Source organism: Squalius cephalus (assembly GCF_949319135.1).
Source record: "Squalius cephalus genome assembly, chromosome: 2".
NCBI classification, from domain to species: Eukaryota; Metazoa; Chordata; class Actinopteri; order Cypriniformes; family Leuciscidae; genus Squalius; species Squalius cephalus.
Genome location: NC_137123.1, coordinates 8,724,612 through 8,751,257, shown reverse-complemented (window position 1 = coordinate 8,751,257; position 26,646 = coordinate 8,724,612). Strand labels below are relative to the sequence as shown.

General features: G+C 40.0%; 1 protein-coding gene across 1 annotated transcript; it reads right to left on the bottom strand.

Moving 5' to 3' along the window:
- Positions 1–1,743: 1,743 nt before the first annotated feature.
- LOC307144599 (B-cell receptor CD22-like) lies at positions 1,744–16,777 on the bottom strand. The gene is made up of 11 exons (XM_079847088.1): positions 16,550–16,777; positions 15,961–16,068; positions 15,447–15,803; positions 15,109–15,357; positions 14,767–15,021; positions 14,418–14,675; positions 14,078–14,326; positions 4,307–4,385; positions 4,177–4,216; positions 3,808–4,070; positions 1,744–3,660 (listed from the first exon to the last, which is right to left on the bottom strand). Exons 2-11 carry the CDS (start codon positions 16,001–16,003, stop codon positions 3,609–3,611), a joined length of 1,845 nt encoding a protein of 614 aa, XP_079703214.1. The 5' UTR covers positions 16,004–16,068; positions 16,550–16,777; the 3' UTR covers positions 1,744–3,608.
- Between the last annotated feature and the right edge of the window lie 9,869 nt (positions 16,778–26,646).

Here is a 26,646-nt window from a genome sequence, read left to right as displayed (position 1 = left end):
GCCATGGACCTTTTCAATATCTAAACACATACATGTTGTTTTTGGGCACTATCCTCAGCTTGATGCCTCTTTTAGGTGGGGAGGTATAGCCATAGTCTAATATTAGTCAACATGATATAATAAAAGTCAACAAATTTTTTATTTGTTCAAATAATGGCAAAATCTGTACTCACACATGACATTGAGCTGAACAGCAGGAGAGATGTGAGGGTGTCCGTCTACAGCACAGCTATATCTGCCTGAATCCTCTCTTCTGACTGGATTGCGGGAGAGTTTATTACTGGATTTACTAGTTAAAATCTTCAGTGAGTTTCTGTACCAGATGAATGTTGCTCTGTCAGTCAGAGCGCAGCTGCTTTTACATCTCAGAGTGACTGAATCTCCCTCTGTCACTCTCTCAGGAGACTCCACCTGAAGATCTGAACACAACACACACATTATATCTAGTGCTGCTCTCATACACTGATTATTATTCAACATAATGCACAGAAGAAGAGATAAACCTCACCAAAGTCATCTGTGACAGTAAGAGTCACTCCTGGTTTACCAAGCCATTTTTCATCATCTTCATCAGTGATGATTCTGAAATAGTACATGTGTGAATCCTTCAGTGTCACATGACTCAGTCTGACGGTGCAGTTCTGCTGTTTATCTCCCAGATACTGAAGCCTCTGACTGTATTCAGGGTCCTCAGACAGATCTGGAAACTCTTCATCTTTCTTTTTATCTTTACCCTTTTTAGGGTCTTTGGTCCAGAACACTTTCTTGATCTGATGTTCAGTAGGGTATTTATAAGTGCATCTCATTATCACTGTTGAGTCCTTTAGTGCACAGATGTGTGAAGGACTGTAACTCACACCCCAATCAGCACGATCACTGAAAACTCCTTAAAAACAAAATGTATAATAAACAAAGCAGCAGTTACCAATCGAAACATATTTGCTCAGTCTTTGAATGTCTTGTGTTTGAGGAAAAGCAGAATTTAACATCTGATACAGAAGCATGAAAACGAAAGTGAAAATACTAGCACAGTCTAAAAATGAAAATATGAATTAAATTAATTAGATATTATGCTAAAATTAATGATGCTATTTTAGCATTACATTAATGAGGAAAGACAAAGATGGACATACTTAATGCTTATATTGCTCCAATGGCAGGAAAATCGTTATTATTCCTTTTTGAATATAATTAATCAAACTAAATTAACATTTTAAATACCAACAAACAACGAACAACATTCTACTTTATTAAAGAATGACAAATGAAATCACGAGACAGCAAAGCACTGAACAGAACATGCAGAAAAACATTAGAGACTTACCTTGAATCATGAGGAGAAAGATCAGAGGAAGAGGAGCCATTCTGACTGACATCACCATAGCAACACCTGCAACACAATCATTCCAACAGGGTGAGATGAGACTGACGGACAACACGCATAATCAATATGAGCAGAAATATAATAATATAATCAAACAAACAAAACAAAACAAAAATATATAATAAACTGGTGGTACCGTGGAGCAGGACACCTCATCAGCTGTAACCAAATGACACTTGAGGAGAAATAAGGAAGGTTTCAAGTCCACCAGCCTCATTTATAACCAGAACTGCGTCATTTCCTCTTTTCTACCTCTGATTAGTGACATACAGATATTATATTTAAATAATTGTATTTATTTTTTTAAACCAATTTTATATTTTATATTTTTAAAAATCGTAAAAACATCCAGTTTATTTCCAGGTTTTATTTCGATTGCCAATCCAAGATTCCAACACATACATATAAGCTTGACTTTCAAGACACATAGTAAACACACGAAAAAAAACTCCCTAAAGTCTTAAAATAAAAGTCTGCTGACATGCAAGGGCCTACGTAGATCTATTATTAATAGAAGCTGTGAAATCTCAATAATAGGCAAACTGATGGTAAAGGTTGGTGTTTCCTGTTGCACATACGCATGAGTAATTCTTTCAGTGACTGGTTCATTTCCAAGAAGTTTTGTGGTTTGCGTCACTATAAACATGTGTGTCTAGTCATGGCATGCTGTTATAATATTGCACATATATAAGATTATTTAATAAAATTCAGTTATATTTCATTATTTTTATTTGGCAAAATATGTATTGCACATCGAGAGTATAGCATAAGCTAATTTGCAATTAGTAACAATGATTATCAGTAATATGTGCATGTTACCCATCAATTATTTTAGATGTTACCCCATAAAGCAAATTTTTAGGTTACAATTCTTTCAATGCATGTATGCGTCATTGCGTCCGCATTTAAAAACAGACGAAGGTTTCACTTCCTTGACAGTACCACAGAAGCTTAACTAGTGAGAATTTAGTCTGGCACGCGCCGCTGACCAATATTTATAGATTCGAAAAACAAAAATGAGCCTGAAAGGTCTGAAATAATTAATTTCATGTAAATAGAAAACTCTAAGTTATCATCTGCACAGTTATCTCAGGTAAACTTGATGTTTCTACTCTTTTTGGGTAACTACTTTAGGTGCTTGACCATGTGTTGTCATCAGTTTGACAGTAAACGGATATGAGTCGTCTGATGTTATTATTACTGCGAGATGATGTGATGGAGAAATGGCCAATAAGGTGCTCATACGTTTGCTGGTTCAAACTAATGCAAGGATCCATGTGATACAAATAACATCCTTATTGATTCAGTCAGGTCAACTAGGGAAAGATATTGCATGTCTCTATGAAACCAGTCAGTTCTCACCACAGTTTTGACAAATGCTACAAAAGTGGGCCTGGTGAGCTACTTCCCAAAAATGTATGCTGCAATTTACCATTACGCACAATATACACAATATACTTGATTCCAAATCAAGAATAAACAGAACTGACAGGGTTCCACTCACAATGTGGATGAATCACATTTGTGTTTTTTTCTCCTATTATCAAACTTACAGATGGTAACATTGTCTTCTATGATGTTCAACACAGATAACTCAGTTAAAATCTCAGAAAATGTTGGGTTTCATGACCCTTTAAGATAAATGTGCTCACAGAGTATAGAGGTGGGCTTTGGCTAAATTTTTTATAATTTCCGCCAATGGTTTTGACAAATAATTTATCTTTGCACATTTTTGTCAGAAGGGTCTCTACACGAACCATGCCAAATTTCATACAAATCGGATGAAGATTTAATTATTTTTAGAGGATTTTCTGAAAACTCAAATGGGTGAAAAATTGAAGCCACGTGACCGACAGACTGAGACGACAGGAATGTAGATTTAAATACATACATTAATTATATTGCAACAAAATATCTTGAACAGACGAATTCGACAAATCTAAATTCTATACACAACATTTTTCTGGATTTTTTACAAACTGGATTGAGAATTTAGGCCTCAAGCAAAATCACGATCAGAGAACCAGAGCATAGTGAGAGAGAAAAAAAGCATTAAGTCAAAACATCCAGATCTTAATAAAAGCTAAACAGGAGAAATGAAAACCCAGCATCAGACTATCAGTGCCACAGTCCCACCACATGAGGGAGTTGTTATCATGGAGATCGGCTTTCCCAAGAAAAGTAATCCCGGCAGCGCTGTAAATTCACAAAACTGATCTGTTGATCATTTGACTGTGCTGTAAATCACTGAATGATCCTCCACGATCTGATCAGATCTGTGAAATCAAAATATTCAGAGATAAAGGCATCAATGACCTTTACAGATCAGTACTGCCTACAAATACAGGAGCTAAATTAAAACTGAGTGAGGCTCAAAAGTGCCTCAGATTAATTTCTAAACATGTCCTGATTCTGTTTCTCACCTCATGGCAGCATCTGGCCGGTGTGTCCTGATGTTGTCATACTGGCTTTCGCTCTCTTCCTTCATGTGATGCAAGACAGTTGCATACTGGATCTCATCTGAATCTTCAGAATCAGAAGCTTTTCCTTTAGTCTGATCTCCACTGAAATTGCTTAGGGTAATTAAGGCATACAGGGCATCGTTTTGATTTGTGGCACCAGATTCAGACTTAACCCCATCATGAGCTGATACTCCTCCGCCTGTTAAGTTGACATACAGATCATCCTAAAATGAGAGAAAATGACTTGTTACACTTTTATTAAAGAAAAGCTTTGAGTATAACAGGGTGGTGTTTGCATTTGTTTAATGCTAATTTGATAATCTGATTTACCTGCTCTTGACTGACATGTTCAGCTCTGTGCTTTTTCCTTCTGTAATAAATAATTAACTAAAATGTTTATTTTGTTTATAAAATAAGTCAGCTTGATATTCTAATGTGCTTTCAGACAGAATTAACTTACATGAACACAATGATGAAAATGAAGACCATACCTCCCAATCCACCAGCGAACCCAGCAAATGCATAGAGAAACTTTCGTCCTACAACAAGACAAGCGACAGGATGTTGTTTTTATCATTGTCTAGAATGACAGAATCAAACCATGAATCATAGTATACAGCAGGAGGACGGCTGCATTTCAACACACTCATGTTTATCTCCATAGTCAAAGATCTTGTGACTGAGGCAGGGGAGACGGTGCCCCCTCATACAAAATACTGTTTAATTGACAATACAAAAGAAAACAAGATTATCCTACAAAATATGATTGTTGCGAAATCAAACAGCAATTTTGTAAAGTAGCACCGTCCAACAGCGACCACCAGTGATTCCTTGGTGATTCATTTTAGCCAACTGGCAGACTCGTTAATAAAGTAACCACCTCACCCACAAAATCTTGACACTTTCATAAGGTGAGGTAAAAAACGCAGAGCAAACGGTCAGGGTAGTATATTCGGCACAAGAGCAGTCAAGGTAGTGAGTTAGCCTTCCTGTGCATGGTCCCAGAGAGGATTTCGTGTGGGTGCTGGTGAATGATGGATCGGATTTCCCTATCTGCCCCATGGAGGACACCAGCCCCACTCCAGATCCAGAGCATAGCCAGCCATCACCCCGCTGCACGGAGGATATACTAGAGCCCACCGAAGACAATGAGACTGAGCCTGAGCCTGCAACGTTGAAAGAGCCAGAAGGATCAAAGACTGAGCCAAACATGGCCCCGGAGGCCGAGCTTCGTGAAATGTCTAACAAGGTGCGTGACACGGCTACATTGTGTGATTACGTGGGAATACTAGTTGAATATGAGGGAATGGAGGAAGGCCCCATCCATATTCCAGCTATTGAGGGCGAGCTGCAGCTGGCCTTTGCTAACTGTTTTTTAGAGTAATTTGAGTTTCTTCCATCCTTACTGGTCTTGTCCAGTACAAAGTCTCCTGTGTCCTCACTGGTTTCACCCCGCTTGTAATATCCTGTGTCGCCAGAGTTCCCAGTCAGCCTCCCTCTCCCACCTCCTCTTCCAAAAGCAGCTAGTTTGTCAGTCCCGCCTCCGCTGGTTCACACCAGTCCCTTGTGTGACGGAGACAGGGTTCACACTGGTTCACACCAGTCCCTCTGCTCCTTCTCTGACACCACTACACTGTGTGGATTCGCCTGGAGTCCTCAGTTCTCCAGCATCGCTCATGCAAGTGGATCCCCTGGCTCTGCCTCCAGCCACTGATCCTGTTACTTCACCTCAGTCCGTCAACCTATCGGTTCCGCCTTGGCTCCTTCCTCCCTCGGCTCCACTAGAGACCATCGTCCCTACAGCTCCACCAGGCTTCCTTGTTCCTAGGGCTCTGCCTTGGTCAAACATAGTCCTGCCTGCACAATGGACTTCTGAGCCTCTGCGCTCCATCTCTCCACCCCTCGACTGGCTCCGTCATCCCTCTGGCTCCGTCTTGGTCCTCAGTTCCACCAGCTTCACCTCAGTCCTCTGGCTCTACCTCAAATTTTTATCGCTGTGGCTCAGCCTTGTTCTCCAGAGCCAGCGATGTTGCATGGGCTCATCGGATCTTTAGCTCCACCTCCATCGGCTCCATCTCCTTCCACTGTTCCCCTGGTGTTGACAGCCAGTGTTTTGCCAACCTGTGGTCTCTAGTTAGTTTCCTCGTTTGTTAATTAGTCCTGCACACCTGTTCTCTTTCAGTCAATCTACCTGTCCATATAAGCCCTGTGTTTCTCCCTATGATTCTCCTGTATATTGTGTGGATTATTAGATTAAAGGGTTAGTTCACCCAAAAATTAAAATTCTGTCATTAATTGCTCACCCTCATGTCGTTCCAAACTCGTAAGACCTTCGTTCATCTTCGGAACACGAATTAAGATATTTTTGATCAAATCCAAGAGCTTTCTGTCCCTCCCACAGCAGCAACGTTTTTATTCATGTCTTTCTTCAGTTGAAACACTCATTGAACAATTACATGAAACATGATACATTTCAGTAAGCTGCATTTTATCTTTCAAAATTACTTCTGATGTCCATTCATGTTTATTTGCAGCTATAACTAGTAATGGACACTAGCCATGAACTAGTGGAAGACAGATCGGTTCACATGCCACTTTAACCCTCTGGGGTCGACAAACGCGCCTGCGCGTTTTGCTGGATTTTCGTCACATTGTAGCACAATAAACTTAAATTACTCCGTCATTTATGGTCATACAGAAAAAAGAAATATAAAAAAAGAATCTGTGATATTTCTACTTTTGTATGTGTCCACTTACAATCAAATCAAAACATTGTGCTTTTGTAAAATAAAGAAAATAAACAGGGTGTGCTTTCTGCCTCCCCGTCGCGGTGAACTTTTTTTTCTTGAGCACGTCTATAAACTGAAACCAAACTCAGCGAATACTTGTCACACATTTATGAGCCATATACCTTTATAAACATTTAAGTGTGTACTTTTAAATGATCGGATTCAAACTGAAAACAAATATTCTCTGTTTAAGTAATTTGTATAAAACCAACAAGATGTCCAGTATCTCAAACGCTTGCTCATTATTTTTAATTTGACCACGCCCACGCACGCAAAAGAGATTCACATGCAAATCTCCACATGGAACGCGAACAAGCTCGTTACCTCAAAAACAAAGCACGAAAAAACTTCACAAGTCTCTGCTTTTCGTCGAGTTTGAAAGACGCGCCGTGAGCTTACATTGGATTTACCTCAGAAGAAGAAGAACGCGATTTGAAGACAAGAAAGATGTAAGGTAAGAAATTCTTACATATTAGTTTGTTATTGTTGCATAAATTTCACATTGCAGTTGAACTGTTGCTAGATATATGGTGAATATTATAATATTTAGACCCGTGTTTACTGTCACAGGTCTGGGTGGGCCAAGCCAGACTGCACCCACCCCTGGAAACCAGGTACCACCTCGAGGAACGTGTCAAGGACCAGACAGACAAGGGAATAAAGGAATAACAGTTTTCTTTATTAAGTTAAAAGCAGTAATTTGAAGAATCCTAATTAAAATCTTCTTTCTTGTCACCAGAGGGAATTCGATGGCCCCCTGGACCGTAGAGGGGAGAATGATCGTGGCGGCCCTGCAGCTCGTTGGAGAGGGATCAGGAGGAAACTCACACCGTCTAGGTAGGTCACTGGGTAAGTACTCTTTACAGGACTCAAGAGGAAGTCGTGGTTATACGGACCCCATTCGGACTGGAACCAGGTAAGTACTCATGGGCGGGAGTGGAACAAGTCCCGGATGCTGCCCCAGAGGTAAGTACCCAGGGAGCGGTTGCCTCAGACTCGGACGAAGCACAGGGACACAGGTGGCGAGCGGACCGGGCCAGGAGGGGAAACAGGTAAGTATATCCCGGTAAGTGTCCTTTATGCCAAACCAGTTAGAACGGGGGCCTTTAGCCGAGACGTGAGGGAACCTTGGACAACAGGAAGACACTTCGATCGAGGCACGTGCCGCAGCTATTCCTTTTCCTTCTCAACAGGGGCAGCGGCTTGCAACGTAGGCATGGAGGGCCACCAGGCAGAAGAACACTTTGAGCGAGACGCTCCCCTTCGGCTGTGTACTGCAACAATACAACAGTTCAACAGTTCAACGGTTCAGCGGTATACAAGCGCTCAACAGTGATACCTTCTCTCTTTCTGAACAGGGCGGAGGCCTTCAATGGGGCATGTGGAGACCACCAGGCGGGGAGGACACTTTGAGCGAGACACTCCACTTCGGCTGTGCGCTGTAACCAGGTAGCAGGGTTTAACTATTCAACAGCACAATAAACATTCAGTTGAAATACCTTCTCTCTTTCTGAACAGGGCAGAAGCTTTCGATGGGGCGTATGAAGACCACCAGGCGGGGAGGACACTTTGAGCGAGACACTCCACCTCGGCTGTGCGCTATAACCAGGTAGCAGGGTTTAACTATTCAACAGCATATGAAACATTCAGCTGCAATACCTTCTCTCGTTCTGAACAGGGCAGCGGCTTTCAATAGGAGCGTGTGGAGACCACAAGGCAGGAAGGATGCTTTAAGCGAGTCACTCCACTTCAGCTGTACACTGTAACAATGCAACAGGATTTAACCATTCAACAGTAGATGAAACATTCAGCTGTGTAGGATATTTGTAATTTGTAGTGATTACAATTTAGCTCAAAGGAATTATTAATTAATTTATAGGGAATTCAAAAGAGTCACTTATTACAACCGAGCAAATGACTCGTTCGCGGTTCATTTGAACTGGCTGTAACTATCAACTCTGCAACGGATATAAATATCCGAACTATAGTGAAACACTATATAGTTAGCAAGGTAACTTAGATCAGAAGTTTAAGACATTAAATTTGTAAGCACAATAACACAAGTAATATTTCTCTTTAAAATACAAACAAGACTTTATTGATTATTCTAACACATACAACTAATATCTAACACAGACACACACATTCATACGCGTTGCAGAAAGAAAGAGAGTAAGGAAAGATTAAGTTTTAAGAGTGAGTTTAAGAGTGAGATGATGTAATCCCAAGTTTCTATGCACTTATAAAACACAACCTGAATGAACCATCAATCATTAGTTTAACCCTTTTATCGTTTCCTAGGTTATTAAATCAGTATCAAATACACCAGTTCAGTTTAAGAGTCTGGAGGCAGTACTTGCTTGTCTTTGCTTTTGGGGATTCCCTTTTTGTTGCGTGAAAGGGGTTTTCCCGGTCGTTCTTGGCTGGTCTCCGTGCCTGATGTCTGGGTCACGTGGTCAGTGACGTGGCGTGTTGGCGGAATGAAAGTCTTTGTTTGAAGCTGGCTTTGCAGAAGAAACGTGGCTCGAAATCTTGTCGCAAAACTTAACTTAGAACCGAGACTCACAACGGAAAAGAAAGGAAACTAAGAAAAGAAAGGAAATTGAGAAGAGTAGATGATGGCTTGAATGAAGCTGTTTAACCCATGTTATTCAGATCTTGATTTGGGTTATTTCGTCTGCGCGTTTTACATGGTTACTTGTCTGTCTTAGATCTTCATCTCCCGCTGCATTTTTGGTTCTGCACTGAAACTCTAAACTTTGTTCTGGTGTTAAGATTTTAAACTCAAATGTCCGCCCAGCCTCCTGGATCAGTTCTAACCAATTAGACACTGTCTTTGTTTAGGAGGTGGCGTTCTCTTCACTTCTTATCATAAATCAAGCTTATCTGTGCTCTCCTTACTCTCTAAGCTCTAGCAAAGAGTACAGAGGCCACAGCTAAGACATTATTACTATTATAAGAATCCGAAACATTTTCCACAGATTTCAATCAAGCCATCCTTTGAATTAAGAACATACGATAATATTGATATGAAACACAACACATTTTCATTCAAACATCTAACAATTATAACAATTACATGAATTGTATGGCATCTAAGCATATCAGATACACCCATCTATTGTAGGAACAATATAGAATCATGTCGTTGCATGATGCTTGATCTATAAGTCCATTGAAAATTGTTCTTGAATGATTTTATTTATGTTATAGGTAAAATCTCAGCTCTGTGGTTTGAAACGATTTTACACCCTGAGGTCTATCAGAGGTCCTTAAGGAGGGGGGAGTCTGGAATGTTGTGGGCTCGAGCAGCTTCTGCTGTTATCTTGATCGGGCTGAATTGTGCTATCTCTGAGCCAATCATTCTTTTCCAAGCTATCTTACATTGACCAGTTCTTTCTTTAGTTGGGCTCATCTTCTTTGAAGCTTGCATGGCCATAAAGTTCTTAGCTGGGGGTTTTCGTTGGTCAACGGAGACTGGCTGGCTGGAGCCTTCTTTTATGGCTCTGGGGTTGGTGATTTGGTGTCTGGAATGTTCAGTTCTGTGAGAAATTATGTTTGAACAATTCACCTGGAAGATTCATTTGTGTTTGTTTCGCACTCAATCCTACAGCTGCAATACCTCCTCTCATTCTGAACAGGGCAGCGACTTTCGATAGGAACGTGTGGAGACCACCAGGCAGGGAGGATGCTTTAAGCGAGACGCTCCGCTTCAGCTGTACACTGTAACAATGTAGCAGGGTTTAACAGTTCAACCGTAGATGAAACATTCAGCTGCAATACCTTCTCTCGTTCTGAACAGGGCAGCGGCTTTCGTTAGGAGCGTGTGGAGACCACCAGGCGGGGAGGATGCTTTAAGCGAGACGCTCCGCTTCAGCTGTACACTGTAACAATGTAGCAGGGTTTAACAGTTCAACCGTAGATGAAACATTCAGCTGCAATACCTTCTCTCGTTCTGAACAGGGCAGCGGCTTTCGTTAGGAGCGTGTGGAGACCACCAGGCGGGGAGGATGCTTTAAGCGAGACACTCCACTTCAGCTGTACACTGTAACAATGTAGCAGGGTTTAACAGTTCAACAGCATATAAAACATTCAGAATTAACAGAGCCGGGCTATCTCAAAATGGTAAGTTGGGCGCTTGATATATCAAAACCTTCCTTGGAGACGGCGAGTGAAAGACTGTAAGGAGAGAGTGCACAGCAGACTACTATTACTTCTCCACACGATGAACTTTACTCCATAACACAAACCGTGTGAATCGTCACTTCAGGCACTGCATTCCACTCGCACACCGTGCATTCGGGCCAGCACTCACCCACCGGTCTTTCTCCCACCAGATCGACTCTCGTCTCTCGCAAGGGCTCAACTTCTCTCCAGAGACAGCAGAAAACGGGTGCAGCGATCGTCACATTCAGCGAGGAGCGGACAAAAGTTGGAGACAGATCAACAATTCACTCGGTGTACTAGTTCACTCGTGCCACACACTTTCCAAACTCTTAACACCACTTCAGTGTTAGTGCATATAAACAACGAATCCGATACTCATCACTTTACGTCTTCCCCACTGCTGACGATATTCCTTGGGTTTTCGTTGATAAATACTTCACTCTCTTCTTTACACTTCTCAGCTTCAATCTTCGCCTGCTTCACAGCCCAGCCTCAAATACAAAACAGCCCGCCGACAAACACAGTATCTCACGGGAGGAGAACCACACGACAGTCTGCTTCCTCTCTATTTTTAAAGCCCCATCTGAATACGTGTCCCTCTCACAACACTCTCTGTAATTACTCCACACCTGCTGTCAATCGGGCAATTGGCCTTGCTGCCATGGCAACAGATTCGCAGTGCAATAGAGACGGGTGTCCACTGGAGGTCTCCACAACAACACTGCATTCACAAGGACTTTAGTCTTTTCTCTAATTTTTGTCACACCGTGACATTTACTGTTACTGTGTTTGTGGATATCTGCTCAAACGTAGATATGTATATGGTAACCATAATGTTTCATATTTTGGAGCACGGTCGCGTTTGAATGCATCATATTTTGGAATGCGAGCGCGTTTGAAAAGCAAAACGCACCAAACAACTTCATGTTTTTACTATTATCTCATTTCATATCATCATAACGAATGGAAACATTTGAAGTAACATATGATAATCAATATATTTTTTCTCTAGCGTAGTTGTTACTGAAATCTTTTGGAAGATTTATAGGCTGCTATAGGTTATTGTTATTATTATTTATGCAGCACTGCGCATAGCCTATGCCTACAAGGCACAACAAACCTGGTGTTCATTATATTATATATTGTTGGAAACATTTGTGTGTGTGTGTGTGTGTGTGTGTGTGTGTATTCTGTGAATTTTAAAAAGCAATTTTAACCAGAAAAATCTAAAAATGTATTCCCAAAATCATGCAGGCCTTTCTCTTGATATCAGTATGTTCACTTTTTTTTTTCTTTCAGGGCCCAGATGCCACTGAGTCCTGCTGACTTCAACATTCACATGAGTCTCTGTACATGAACATGGTAAAGTGAAAATCAAACACCTTGGAAATGAAAGGTATGTACAATGTTTTTAGGAATGGCACAAAGGTCTCTGTCTTTGGATCATTGTTTTCAATAAGTGCTTTTTTGTCATTTGTTTTGTATCTTTGGATTATGTTGTGTTGTAAATAAATCCAAACAATCAAAAAGCCATTATTTTTTTAATTTTCCTCATTCTTTGTGCAAGGTTGCTCAGAATGGCAGGGCCTGATGGCTCCTAATAGGGCCATTAGGGGAGGGCCTTTGTCTTTCTCAGGTGTGAAAAGCTTACATATTAATGATGTGATCACACCTCCCGCATAAAGCTTTCTCACACAAAACACGTCGTACAAATTTTAAATCAATATATTGTCTTATCTGAATGAGCAGTCAGTTTTCACATAGTTTTGGAGCAAATATTATAGGCTACGTGATACAATTTTCGAAAGTCTTGTGAAGAAATAATCAGTATGGGTTTCATGACCTTATTTCAGTGAGATTTTTTTTTTGTATTTTCACAAACCACGCATAAATGTCATTATCTCAAAACTACAAACTTGTACATACATGCTGCTGATATATTATTGTAGCAGAGTTTGTGCTGAATACAGTGTAATCAGACTTTAGCCATGAAAATGTCACAAGTAACAGAAATAAGCACAAATGTCAGAGCATGTCAGAACACCTCCAGGGCCCAGAAAACAGCTCAGACCCCAGAGGGTTAACTGAGGTGCATTAACACATTAAAGGTGTGACAGATCAATAAACGGAAATTATTGTTTGAATTTTGTAATAAAACTGACAGAAATTGAAAGGGGAGACTTTGTTTCATATCAACAATAACCTACTCTGTCTTGTCTGTTGGAGCATTGTCAGTGTAGTCTTTTCCCCACAAGTTTTATTTACTGCGTAAGAAAATGGCTGTGTGGCGGTGAGAGCAATTGCATGAGTCTAATGCTGAATGCCTGAGAATTGGCAGCCCTGCTGAAACAGGGATTGCTGCAGGATGCAGTAATGGGTGTGCCAAAAGGAGGCGTGCCAAAAGGTGAACTGCTACAACAGAAATTAACCCCTAATCCTACCCCACACCCTGACAGATAGCTTTCATGACCAATGATGAAGACCTTTCTCCAGAGACTCCCATGTGGAAGGGACCGGGTTCGCATCCCGCTTAGAGCGGGCAGTCCGAACTGGAGGGGCTACAGTGGTGCCGCAACCCTGATGGGAGTGAGGTTTAGGGGGGTGAGTGTAACAGATGTAGGCTAGTGGGAACTGTGCATGTAAACCTCACTCCCCTGATCTCAAGAGGCGCTCTAGCTGCTGACACTAGAGACTGCAGTCTTTAGCCTCCTTGTTAGAACACCCGACTCCCATGTGGATGGGCCTGGGTTCGAGTCCCGCTAAGAGCTGGGTGGTGTGAACTGGAGGGGCTACACCTACCTTTTGTCACGCCCATTACTCCAGTAATCCTGCTTGCAGTGTATATCAAGGATTTGTTGACTGTCACTCAGAGAAAAAGGTGACTATGGGTGACTTACATTGTATGAAATATTTGTTTCCAGTACTATTGTATTTTTCATGCATAGTAATTCAAAATTCACATAATCTAGATAAGACTTTGAAGTGGTTTTAAAAAATAATGTATTGTTATAATAACAGAATATTGTAGTATTGCTTTTTGTTTATGTTCTTTTTTACCCACTACATAAAATGAAACAAAAAACATTAAGTTACACTGAACCTAAAAGTCCAAACTGAGCCTCCACCAAACATAAATGGCTTTATGTGTTTTATGAATACATTCACAAAATTAACAATAACTTGTCAATTGTTATTATAATTTCAGATCTCCCCCTCCCCCCTCCCCCTTTTCTTTCCAAATAACATGCAAACTCAAAAGTGCATATGGTACACACCATGTACTGTGACAGTGACAGCGTCTGATCTCTGAGATCCATGTTGATTGTGAGCCTGACAGTAGAAGCGTCCACTCTGTAGTGCACTGAAACTCTGTCCAGATCCAACAGCTGAGGGTTCATTCTCCTTAAACCAGCTGAAGTTCAGAGCAGGAGGGTTTGAGTCACTGATGCAGTTCAGAGTCACTGAATCTCCCTCCACTATTACACCAGATCCATTCATCAACACTGAGACGTTCCTGGGTGGGTCTAAAACAGACAAAAATGAAAATTCACAATAAACATTACAAAATTATGTGTTTGGAAATTTTAAACAATGTGCATATGATTATTAACTCACACATGACGTTTAAAGTCACAGCATCAGAGTATTTCTCTCCATGTCCATTGATGGACTTGCACTTGTATTCTCCACTGTCATCAGAGCTGATCTTTGAGATGTTGTAGATTCTTCCAGATCCTACAAATGTTCCTCCTTTAAACCAGCTAAAGTTCAGAGCAGGAGGGTTTGAGTCACTGATGCAGTTCAGAGTCACTGAATCTCCCTCCACTATTACATCAGATCCATTCATCAACACTGAGACATTCCTGGGTGGGTCTAAAACAGACAAAAATGAAAATTCACAATAAACATTACAAAATTATGTGTTTGGAAATTTTAAACAATGTGCATATGATTATTAACTCACACATGACGTTTAAAGTCACAGCATCAGAGTATTTCTCTCGATGTTCATAGATGGACCTGCACTTGTATTCTCCACTGTCATCAGAGCTGATCTTTGAGATGTTGTAGATTCTTCCAGATCCTACAATCGTTCCTCCTTTAAACCAGCTGATTTCTGCAGGAGGGTTTGAGTCACTGATGCAGTTCAGAGTCACTGAATCTCCCTCCACTATTACACCAGATGGACTGATGGACACTGAGGCGCTCTTTGGAGGGTCTAAAAGGGACAAAAATTAAAACCTCAAATCATCTAATTCAAACTCAATCTCCAGTTTTTTAAAAGACTAAATGAATCTGTACTCACACATGACATTGAGCTGAACATCAGGAGAGATGTGAGTGTGTCCGTCTACAGCACAGCTATATCTGCCTGAATCCTCTCTTCTGACTGACTGCAGCAGGAGTTCATTGTTTCTGTCTCTTCTCTCAGTTAATGGCTGTGAGTTTCTGTACCAGATGAATGTTGCTGTGTCAGTCAGAGCGCAGCTGCTTTTACATCTCAGATTGACTGAATCTCCCTCTGTCACTCTCTCAGGAGACCCCACCTGAAGATCTGAACACAACACACACATTATATCTAGTGCTGCTCTCATACACTGATTATTATTCAACATAATGCACAGAAGAAGAGATAAACCTCACCAAAGTCACCTGTGACAGTAAGAGTCACTCCTGGAACACCAGTATATCTTCCACCACTGTTATCAGTGATGAATCTGAAATAGTACATGTGTGAATCCTTCAGTGTCACATGACTCAGTCTGATGGTGCAGTTCTGCTGTTTATCTCCCAGATACTGAAGCCTCTGATTATATTCAGGGTCCTCAGACAGATCTAGAAGCTCAACACCCCTTTGAATTGGGCCTTTTGTCCAGAACACTTTCTTGATCTGATATCCAGTAGGGTATGTATAAGTGCATCTCATTATCACAGTTGAGTCCTTTAGTGCACAGATGTGTGAAGGACTGTAACTCACACCCCAATCAGCACCAGAAACCCCTGAAACACAAAATTCATCCTGAACAATTTAGCATCACGATCACCAGCCACTTCCCAATCTTTTTCACTGAAAAAGTCTGAAATGATTTTCTTTATTCAAATTAACTGCATCTGTAGTGCTTGAGGATGTTGAAAAGCAGAAATGGGTCTGACTTACCCGAAATCATGAGCAACAAGATCAGAGGAAGAGGAGGAGCCATTCTGACTGACACGAGCAGGAATCACAATCACAAAGCCACTTATTTTAGCTTCTGTGAAGGTGAATCTTTTGAGATTCGGCAAGAACAAGTTCAGGTTATTGTGAGAAAGTTTTCATGACAGAAAAATTAAAACAGTCTTTAAAAACAAGCTTTTTATGTGAAATATTGGCCCGGTTTTACAGACAGGGCTTGATGATGCCAGGCCTTAGTTCCATTAGGACATTTGAGTAGCTTTTATAAACATTACTGGTGTGCATCTTGAGACAAAACAATGGCACTGACATATAAAACATTTTTTTTTTTATGAAAATTGTATTTAATCAGTATAGTCAACAAATAAAAATACTGATAAATACTGACAGAGTTTCCATCTCAGATATCAGTAAAAATCTAAGAAACCTCCAACCTGATATTTTATTGATGCTCCATCTTAACCTTTGCATTTTTTTTAAACATACAGTATGAACACATGCAGATAACAAGGATAATTCGTATTTTACTTTTAAAATGTAACGTTACATACTACAAACAGATAAATTCCCTTACCGTTTTTCAGCGATGAAATGATGCAGTGAATCAGTGGTTTACAACCATAAGATGAGCCTTGAAGACGAACTCTTTATCTTCCTCTTTACATTTTACCCCTACTTGCTGCTTCAAAACTAGCTTTGATTAAAACTACTCAAATAATACTTTCTGTAACATAAGAAAATACCTCATCATAAAATGGACAGGGCAAATGAAGCAGCACCCTTCAGAGCACGAGAATTAGCCAAACGGAGAAAGAAAGAGGAAGTGAAAAGAGTCGAGAACATGCAAAGTTACACACATTTTCAAAGCATTTCTTTAAGACGTGTGTGATTTTCACAAGCAGTGGAACTTTTTATTTCTTCACAGACAGGATTGTTCACAGATACCTAGTTTCTGCCGAGTGAACAAATGCTTGGAATTAATTTATTGAGTTTGATGGGACTTTATAAGATCATCTTTTCTAAAACCCTTGACTCTCACTTCCTCTTTTTTGAGTTGACAAGAGGCCTACAAACTGCATTAAACCTTTATGCAAATCCTGACCTGACAGAAGCTGTATCCTGTACAACACAGACACTCACTTTTGCTAAATGCTAAACCCACAATGCTAAAACCACAACATTACCACTTTATAATTCATGAAAACCAAAAAAGGGATTGGTTGCAAGCAGAGGGGTTACCAGGATGTCATGTTTGGGGGGGCATTTGGCTACACACAATCTGTTTTAGTGCAGATCTTTTGCTAAGCCAGTAACCCAGAGACATGCACAGGACCCCTATTATAGGGCTATCACATAAAAGTTAGTTAAACCAGGTCAACATTAATAATATTATAATATTGTGAATACTCTTAGTAAAACACATTAAGAGTCTAAAGTTATGAGTGACACGCCCATTATTTTCAGGAGTTTCTCTTAAATTCACCAGGTAGGAGCTATACTTGTAGCCTCTTATAAGATTCTTTGTGAATACGGCCTCAGGTAAAAAAAAAAAAGTTTGATATGCTCATTTGAACAGAATGAAAACAGTACACTGTAAACCCTAACGCTCAAAATAATTAATTGGTTTGTGTAGGACAAACTTAAATTAAACTAATTAGTTCAGTCAAATGAACTTTTATGAGTATTTAGCACTTTCTTTTTCTTTCAAGTTCACAGAACTGATATATTTTAAGTAAACTGAACTGTTTCATTGTTTTGAATTTTATGAAATTATTTATTTTAATTTAGACAAACTTAAGTTTAACTGAAATGGCTGGGATGTCTATTTCCCAGCATGCTTTGCCGATGGCACTTGAATGGGAGAGTAAATGCTAAAATTAAGTGTAATATAATGTTTTTTTTTTGTGCAAGATTAATGTTAAGAGGGATATTGGCCCTCATTTATCAAAAGTGCGTACACCAAGTTTCCAGCGTACACCTGGCGTACACCCAAAACCACGGTGACTTTGAGATTTATCAATATTGACGTTGGCGTACGGCACGCTCAAATCCTACGCCAGCTCACGAGGTGGTGTACGCACATTTTGAGTTAGTGCGGAAATGAGCAGAAAAACAATTCCTAACACCACAAAACGCACTGACAAACTAAAAGATATGATATATATGACCCACTGTAAAAAAACAACATCATAGTAATTATAAACGTCAGTGTTTATTTTTGTGCAACATTCAGTGTTTAATTTGTGTGACTTTACCAATTTGTAGGCATATGTATTCCTTCAGTTGCGAGCCTGTGCGCTTTACCTGACGTTTCAAGCCTTGTTATACTTTCGCCTGGCTCCGCAGCGCGAGTCTCCGCAGACTGTGCGCGCACCTCCCCAAACGGACGCGGCGTTTATACTCGACGCGCTCGCCGTTGTAGCTACTATTCTTTGAAACGATGGTTAGGCCCGGCAGGTGCGCACGGACTGGGGTTCAGTAATGAAAGGCTTTCAATGACCAAAAAATAATTCAGACTGACAAAATAATAAAAATGACATTCTTCTTTTAAATAATAATTATAATACAAATAATAATAATAACGACATTCTTCTTCTAAATAACAAGCGTCATTAATAATAAAAAATCTAGAAATCAATTTAATTTGTTTCTTTCCACTTCCCTGGTTTCTCTTTCTCAAAGAAGTTTCTCTTCTTTGCCGTCTTCCGTGTGTCCATGGCGTAAAATGAGGGCGTGGGGGAAGCGGAGACTTGATATAGGGGCGTGTTATTCTAATGACGCTCGTTTTCAGCCGCGGCATTTATCAAGGGCAGGAATTGCGTACACCTGGATTTCAAAGGTACGCACAGCTTCATAAATCAGGCGGTGATAGGAGTGTAAGCATAATCTTACGCCAACATATACGCCCGTTTCTACGCAAGAATGATAAATGAGGGCCATTGAGTATTGATTAATGTTTTGTTATGCTAATTTGGAAGAATTTCTGTTAATGTTGGTTTTAGGATAGTTACCATCAGGGGCGGACAGGCCATCGGGAGCACAGGGACATTTCCCGGTGGCCTGACAGTCGTTCTGGCCTGCCGGCTGCCGCTGTGCAGACGATCAGCCTGGCATGTGATAGGCTGGTGTGCAACTACGAATTAATTGACGGATCTCTCAATCGACGAATCAGGCAATGGCGGAGTGAAAATGACACTCCCACCCAACGTCAGCGACGCACTGCCTACAGGGTATATCTGACTAAATCGTTCAAAAAATGGAGCGTAAACGCAAAGGAGGAGCAGAGAGGGAGCGTATAAAAAGGAAAAAAGCCCTGGCCACAGACGCAGCAAGCTGCTGCAAAATCCCAGCCATGTTCGCCAGTAAGGGAACAGGTCGGTCAAGATTACATTTACATTATATTTATAATAATTTGGCAGACGAACGCTTTCATCCAAATCACTTAGATAATCACAATAGATAAAATTAAACCAACAAACGAGTAACAATATGTAAGTGCTGCTGTGCTGTGTCAAGTCTCGTTTCGTCTACATGTAGCATATTTTTTATATAATAAATAAAAATGAATAAAAAGTAGACAGAATAGTGTTAGTGCAGGGCTCGACATTAAGGCTTGTCTGCTTGTCCGGGACAAGTGGATTTTTTTGTAGGACAAGTGGAATAGAAAATTAGTTGTCCCACTGGACAAGTTAAATTTCAAACAAAATAAAATGCCATGTTACTTCACGTTATGTGCCACTCATTACGTCTATAATTTTACATATTTAATTTTACCGATTTGAGACGTCGCATAACTGCCAGATTCAAACTGTGCTTTCGCGCGTTGGCTGGCGCTGAGCCAGAGTCGGACGCATACAGCGCTGTCATATATCACAACTTAGCAGTGTTTTCAACCTCATAATGTTTATTTTAGGTTTCAGATATTTAAATACACATAAGCACGAGTAAAACAATACATTTGGAGTTTGTAAAATACACACTGATGTCTGTGGAAGCAGCCATAACAATCTTTTCAAATATAATATCGCGTGACGCGTCGCCATGGAAACATTAAAGGGAACGTTTGCCTTGAAAAAACTCACTCTGGGGGTGGGGGTGTCAGTTAGAATATTTTAAACTTACGCGTGAAAGGGTTAAAGTCAAGAAAAGATCAAAAATAAATATTTGTGTGTGCTGTAAAGTGGTTAGAAAAAAAAATCGGAATCGGCAGGTCAAACTCAATGAAAAACCGGAATCAGCCTAGAAAATTGTAATCGGTTCATCTCTATGTCTACAAAATTATTTTAGATATCGTTAGCCTCATAGCATAATTGCCTAAGTCATATTTCAATGTCTTTGGAAAACAAGAAGAAACAAAAAATGACTTAGGCAATTATGCTATAACCTGTTACATTAATAGGGTTAGCCTACAAGTTTATCAGTCCAGTAGATTACATGAATAGGGTGGTGGTGACTGCAGCAGCAGAGGTGGCCTGGCAGTGGAGTCAAATTCCCGGCCTGAATTATTGTCCCAGTCCGCCACTGTTTACCATCATGGTGACAAGTGGTGCATGCGGCTTGATTTGAGAGCAAATAAAATCTTTATATTGTTGCACTCATACAGCAAGTGCTATATAACATAGGCTACTATTGTTAGCATGATAACATAATAGTATGTTAGCAAACTAGCTTGTTAAAACTATAAGTTAATACTAATGAAAGTGTTCACATTGAGATTACATGAAGGTTTTAAGTTAAATGTATGAAATAGTGTACTCTGATTTGAATTGTTCTTAACTTGCAATTAAAATGAATATTTATTAACACTAATTGGTCTTGTTATCCTACGCACCTATCACCTGCAGTTGTGCAATGGAGTTTGTTCACTAATTGTTCTTAACTTGAAATGTTTAATTGTTCTTAACTTGAAATGTTTAAGTACAAACTTAAAATCTGCCAGTTCTGCTTACTTAATCTTTGAATTTCAAAACTTAAAAAATTGAGGCAATCGATTGCCTTAAATTTTTTGAGTTCTGCTAACTTATTCGGGTTTACAGTGTATTTGAATGTTATTCTACAAGCATTTCTTGGTGTAAGTGGCTTTGGATAAAAGTGTCTGCAAAATGAATAAATGGAAATGGAAACAGTAGGCCTAGACAAAAGGAAACATAACATATTAGGCTACAGGGGGTCAGGAGATAAAAGCTATTTTTGTGAAACTATAAGAATTGAAATTATGATATGATTAGCAGAGGAAACAACTTTTATAATAGATTCAAAATCTATATTGTCTGTGTGCAGAGCAGAGTGAACTGTGACTGCTGCGCTCTCTGGTTGTTAATAGCCGCTTTTCCACTGTCGGGCCAGTGCGAGCCAGGGCTTTAAACGGGCCGTGCCGGGCTAATAGCCTCGGGCCTGGAGCACCGGGCCCATACTTGCCAACCTTGAGACCTCAGAATTAGGGAGATATTCAAAAGGACGGGGGGGGGGGGGGGAGGGGGGGGGGGGGGTTCATTTATTTGACAAATTAAATTCCTTAAGGCCTCTCCTCAGGAGGTTAATGTTAGACCCTAATGTACAATAACTACAACACTCCTCAACTAGGGGTTGCACGACTACTACTAGTCGATTTCTTATCAAAACAATACTCGAGTTACTCGACTAACGTTACTCGTGGTTCATGCTATTGTAAATGAAAAGACATGAAATAGCTAGATCTTATCAATAAACATTTATTAATTCATAGCCTAATGCAACAATTACATAAGTAAACTCTCAAAACATTATAATTATGACATTTCATTTTTGAATTTTCATGTAACAGTCTAAAGCTAAATAAATAGCAGTTCTTGCCTTTCATTTCAGACATCTGCTTCTAGGGGCCGTTCACATAACTTATCGCGTCTTTTTCGCGCTCAAGGTCGTTATTTCAACCGTAGGCGCACGGCTACGGTGAGCACGCTCATAATGGGAGCAACGTGGTGCGCTAGTTTTTCCAGGCGGGTTTTTCCTTCTCATCTCCAGAAATATATCTAGTAGTAAAGCTAATGCGTTGACGTTTATTACTCACAAACATGAAGGAACTCACGAAACACGTATCACAAATAAAGAAACATAATGAACTTCAAAATTATATGAAGGTAACAAATATTAATAAGACAAAGAAACAAAGTAATTTAACTGAATAAAAAGAAAAAGAGAATATAAAAGAAAACAAAAGCTTGTTTGCTGGTTCTCCTCTCTCCTGCCATGCTCCGCTTCAGCGTCCTTATTATAGTAGATCAGGAACGACTCCAACGAGCCGCAGGTGTATAATGATACACAGGTGCGAACCTACAACGGGTTGGAACCTATTAATAAACTCAGACACATAGAAAAAAAGAAGAGTCATGACGTCATCACAAGGAGAGGGAAACACTAGACACCAACCGTAACAGCTAGAAATCAATTAATCCTTTGCTGATACTTCTTCGTCGTCATCATGGAGAGCGCAGTTTGGTTGCATAGCAACGACAGACGCCATGGGAGCGCAAGCGTTTGGTCTGAAACGGTGCCCAGTGACGGATGGTGTAGCAATATTGTTGTCCGGGTGGAAATCGGGAGAAATTCGGGAGAAAGGTCGGTCCGGGAGATTTTCGGGAGGGGCTTTGCAATTCGGGAGTCTCCCGGAAAAATCGGGAGGGTTGGCATGTATGACCGGGCCCAAAATCTGCTGCGTTTCCACTGTCGGGCCATAAGCTCCACAGCGCTTCACTAAAACACGCCCGTAACACGCCTCTCTGGAACAACGTCACACTGGCCCATCTTTTCACCAGCAGATGGAAGTTTTATCAACAAAAATAAACTAATCAGAAGGAAATCACTGGAAACAGCGAGATTGTGCCACCGTTTGCTGGTATTTTTGTTGTTTACTTGAATATTTAAAATCCAAGCATCGATGTTTTACCACAGGTTTACAATAAAAAGTGATACATTGATCATAATGAATTAATTTATGTCAAAATTGCACATTAGTCACACATAAATAAATTACCGTTAGCGTTAGGTCTATTTCACTAAAGAAAGAGGACACACTTACTTATTCGCATCTGTTTCTGTTTATTTGGTAGTTACAGGACAGATTTACATCACATTTAGAAAGAATGATCATTTCTACAAATATATGCCACCAAAAATACGACCTGAGGAGCTTTAGCACTCTCTCGACTCCCAGTAGGCTACAGATATTTTCAGAGAAACAGAGGAAGCTCCCGAAAAAAAAAGTTGCTTTATTTCATGATAGTCTGGTATAAAGAGACGAGACGTAGGCTACTGACAGATAAAATAAAAACATGATTGTGATAGCCATTATGATTTGTCTGATTTCTTCAAGCGTTCACTGTTTTCACGTTCACAGCGTAGGTCCTATGTTACTATGTTTACTATGGTAATGGTTAGCGTGCACAGACTTTTGAATCGCGTATAAATATTTCTACCTTATACAGTGATCAGAATCCACATCGGATCACAAACAGAAGTCCTTCAAACAAGAAAGTGAGTTAAATTATAAATTATACAAATTAAAAATTAATTATAAAATTAAGTCTTTAATGCTGACAGAATCATCCAGCGCTGCCGTCTCCAGACTCAGGTAAACTCCGCCTCTGTTCGTAACCACTCCTCTAGCCTGAGCTGGCCCGCTTTGGCCCAAGGTATTCAACAGGCCAGAAAAGCCCCGGAAGTGACAGTGGAAACGCGACTGGTCCTGGCACACACTAACACGCCCGGCCCTGGCCCGACAGTGGAAACGCGGCTGACACACCTTCACTCAAAACGGCCAATAGAAAAGCAATAGGCTACATTTTTTTTAAATGAACGTTCTGGTTATGAACCTTGATCTGAAGGAGAACACAAGACATCACCTTAGGTCAGAATTAGCGGAAAATTGCCAACATTTTTCTTTTTTAATTTATCATTAGATGGACATATCGTTTCTCAGGGGAGGCAGGGCTTATCCTATATCCTATCCCAGCCTCCCCCTAGACACGCCCCTGCTGCAAGAGGGAATAAACTAGACTGAAGGCCTACTGCACTGCATGCATGTTAAATTGCATGTAAGATACATGTTAAATTAATTCTGGCAATAAAAGTCTCCTCTAAACTTCAAGAACATGACCTCCACCAGCACTTTACACCTCCACTGCTGCTCCTGTGAAACACATTCACTCTCTCATTAGATGAAGAAACGTCTGTCAATTCGAATAACTAAAGAAGTGCAAACACGTGTCATCAGCAGGTGGTGCAAAGACACAGAGAACAAAATCACTGATTCACGTAACATATTAAAACTACTTAACTTTATATATATAAAAAAAAAACTATATAAATATTTCCATTTTTGCAGCTTACTAAATGTATACTTTTTTTGTACACAATTATCATGGTAAATGATATACCACTAGTTAGCTGTTCTTGCAATATTAATTTTTATTGGGCAATTCATTTACAGAATACAGTAAAATCTCTAGAATGTGGGTACAGTTTTTCTTCTAAATTATTGAACATTACAAGGATGTGTCAAGTATGTTGTGGATTTTAATACTTATTGAAAAGTTTTGTATTCAATTTCAAAATGGCCAGTTCATCTTGTCTTTTATTATGACAGGGGTCGCTGGAATACCTTACTTGATTGTGATTGGCAAAATGTGATATTCACCCATAATATTTCTGAATAACGACTATTGCACAATAACAACACTGTATAACTTACCGTTCATAATACGTCCTACATAGCTGTGCTCCTCTTCCTCCTCCCGCAAACACCACAAATATGATAATAATCAACTCGTATTTGTAGGAAGAGTGTTTTTAAAGTAATTTCGCCCGCGTTTTCTCTGGCGGGCTGCAGTCTCGATCCGAGCGGGAGATTGAAAACCCGAAGTGGAGCGCGAGCGGTGGATTACATGACGCTTTAAAGGGGGGGTGAAATGCTATTTCATGCATACTGAGTTTTTTACACTGGTAAAGAGTTGGATTCCCATGCTAAACATGGACAAAGTTTCAAAAACTAAGTTGTACGTTTGAAGGAGTATTTTTGTTCCAAAAATACTCCTTCCGGTTTGTCACAAGTTTCGGAAAGTTTTTTTCGAGTATGGCTCTGTCTTACGTAAGATAGGGCGGAATTTCCTTATATGGGTCCTAAGGGCACTTCTCCGGTAAGATCGCGGCCGCGCGCGCACTCTTAGACCAGAGCAAGAGAGTGAAAGCAGTTCGCCATCAAAGCGCCCTGCCCGGCTTTTGGGAAGTCAATGTCACCAAAGAAGTGTGTTTTTGGTTGCCAGGGCAAGACAACCCTGCACAGATTCCCAAAGAACCCAGCGTTAAGGCACCAGTGGATGGAGTTTGTTTTCCTGAGCATAAACGGAGTTGTGTAGCTGTTTGTTCCCTGCATTTCGACGATGATTGTTTTATAAACAAAGCCCAGATCGTCTAATGCTTAAGGATCGAGCAGTCGCAATGATAAAGGTTCGCGGTCGTGCGTTGGAACCGGACGGTGAGTAACTGTTGAACAAATAATGTCTCTGTGTGTTGTCACTAGCTCGGTGCGTTAGCACAGCTAAGCTTCGCCCACACGGCCTGCCCCCAGCCGCTCGTTTTTTTCCGGAAAGACTCGGTACACCCTATCTTTCTTTGATTAATATAATAAAACAAAAGACTTTTTGGAGATATGAAGGATGCAATATTACTCTATAGGTACTCAAGATTAACAGGAGATTGAGTGAAAATGAGCATTTCACCCCCCCTTTAAGCGGGGATGGGAATATTAGTCGCTCCGCTCCACCCATTTATACTATTCCAGTCCGGCTTTCAGTCGGTGTTTCGGTTAGTCACTCATGATGAGTTGCTTCTGTTGGAAGTTGGAGTTTCGTCGTCGTAGAAGGAATACGAACTAACTTCAAGTTGAAACGTAAGTAAAGGACTTGTTAATTGAAATATTGTTGTTTCGAACAACAGCAAGATTGCGAGTGTAATTTAGTTTAGTATTATATTCATTAGGCTAAATGATTCAATTCAATTCACGTTCATTTGTAGGGCTTTTCACAACACACATCATTTCAAAGCAGCTTCACAGAAAGTGCATGAGTCCATATTACAATTTAGAGTGATCTGTTATCACATAACTGTCTAAGTTATGTATTTCAGAAATGTAGCCTATACAAAATCACAGTTAGCTTATTTTTTTTAATTTTTTTTTAAACAATGTAGAGCATTTAATGCAGATACAATGAGCTCATTGAAGTAATGAATACTACTGAAAAGATGATTATGACATTAAGAAAATATAGCATTGGTGCATGTTGATTCAGAGTTTGCTGAATCTGACAAGGTTTTTTTTTCTCTAGCATGTAATGCACTTTAATATTTATTATGCTGTTAATCTGCTGTATTGAATGACAGAAAAGTGTGGAAGACTTGTACTTTGTACAAGAGCCTATTTTTTTTCTGCCTTTCATTTGAAACATAAACAATACTGATGATTAAGGTTAAAAACATTCTAAATGAAGTAAGCTTCATACATGATAAAGCATAAAGTATAAAGTAAAAACACACTTAAGTGTGTTGACACACTTCAATTTTCACCAAGGCATCCATCTATAAAATTATCCTTAATATACTTCAGTTATACGTCATGACACTTCTGTCAATCATTCA

What these genes read in the sequence shown, in the direction of transcription:
- LOC307144599 (XM_079847088.1), bottom strand. Translation starts at nt 16,003, where the DNA reads ATGGCTCCTCCTCTTCCTCTGATCTTGTTGCTCATGATTTCGG. An exon ending in TGTTCAGCTCAATGTCATGT is followed by an intron (nt 15,022 to 15,108) that starts GTGAGTACAGAT and finishes TGTCCCTTTTAG; the next exon opens with ACCCTCCAAAGAGCGCCTCA. An exon ending in AACATGTCAGTCAAGAGCAG is followed by an intron (nt 4,071 to 4,176) that starts GTAAATCAGATT and finishes CTCTCATTTTAG; the next exon opens with GATGATCTGTATGTCAACTT.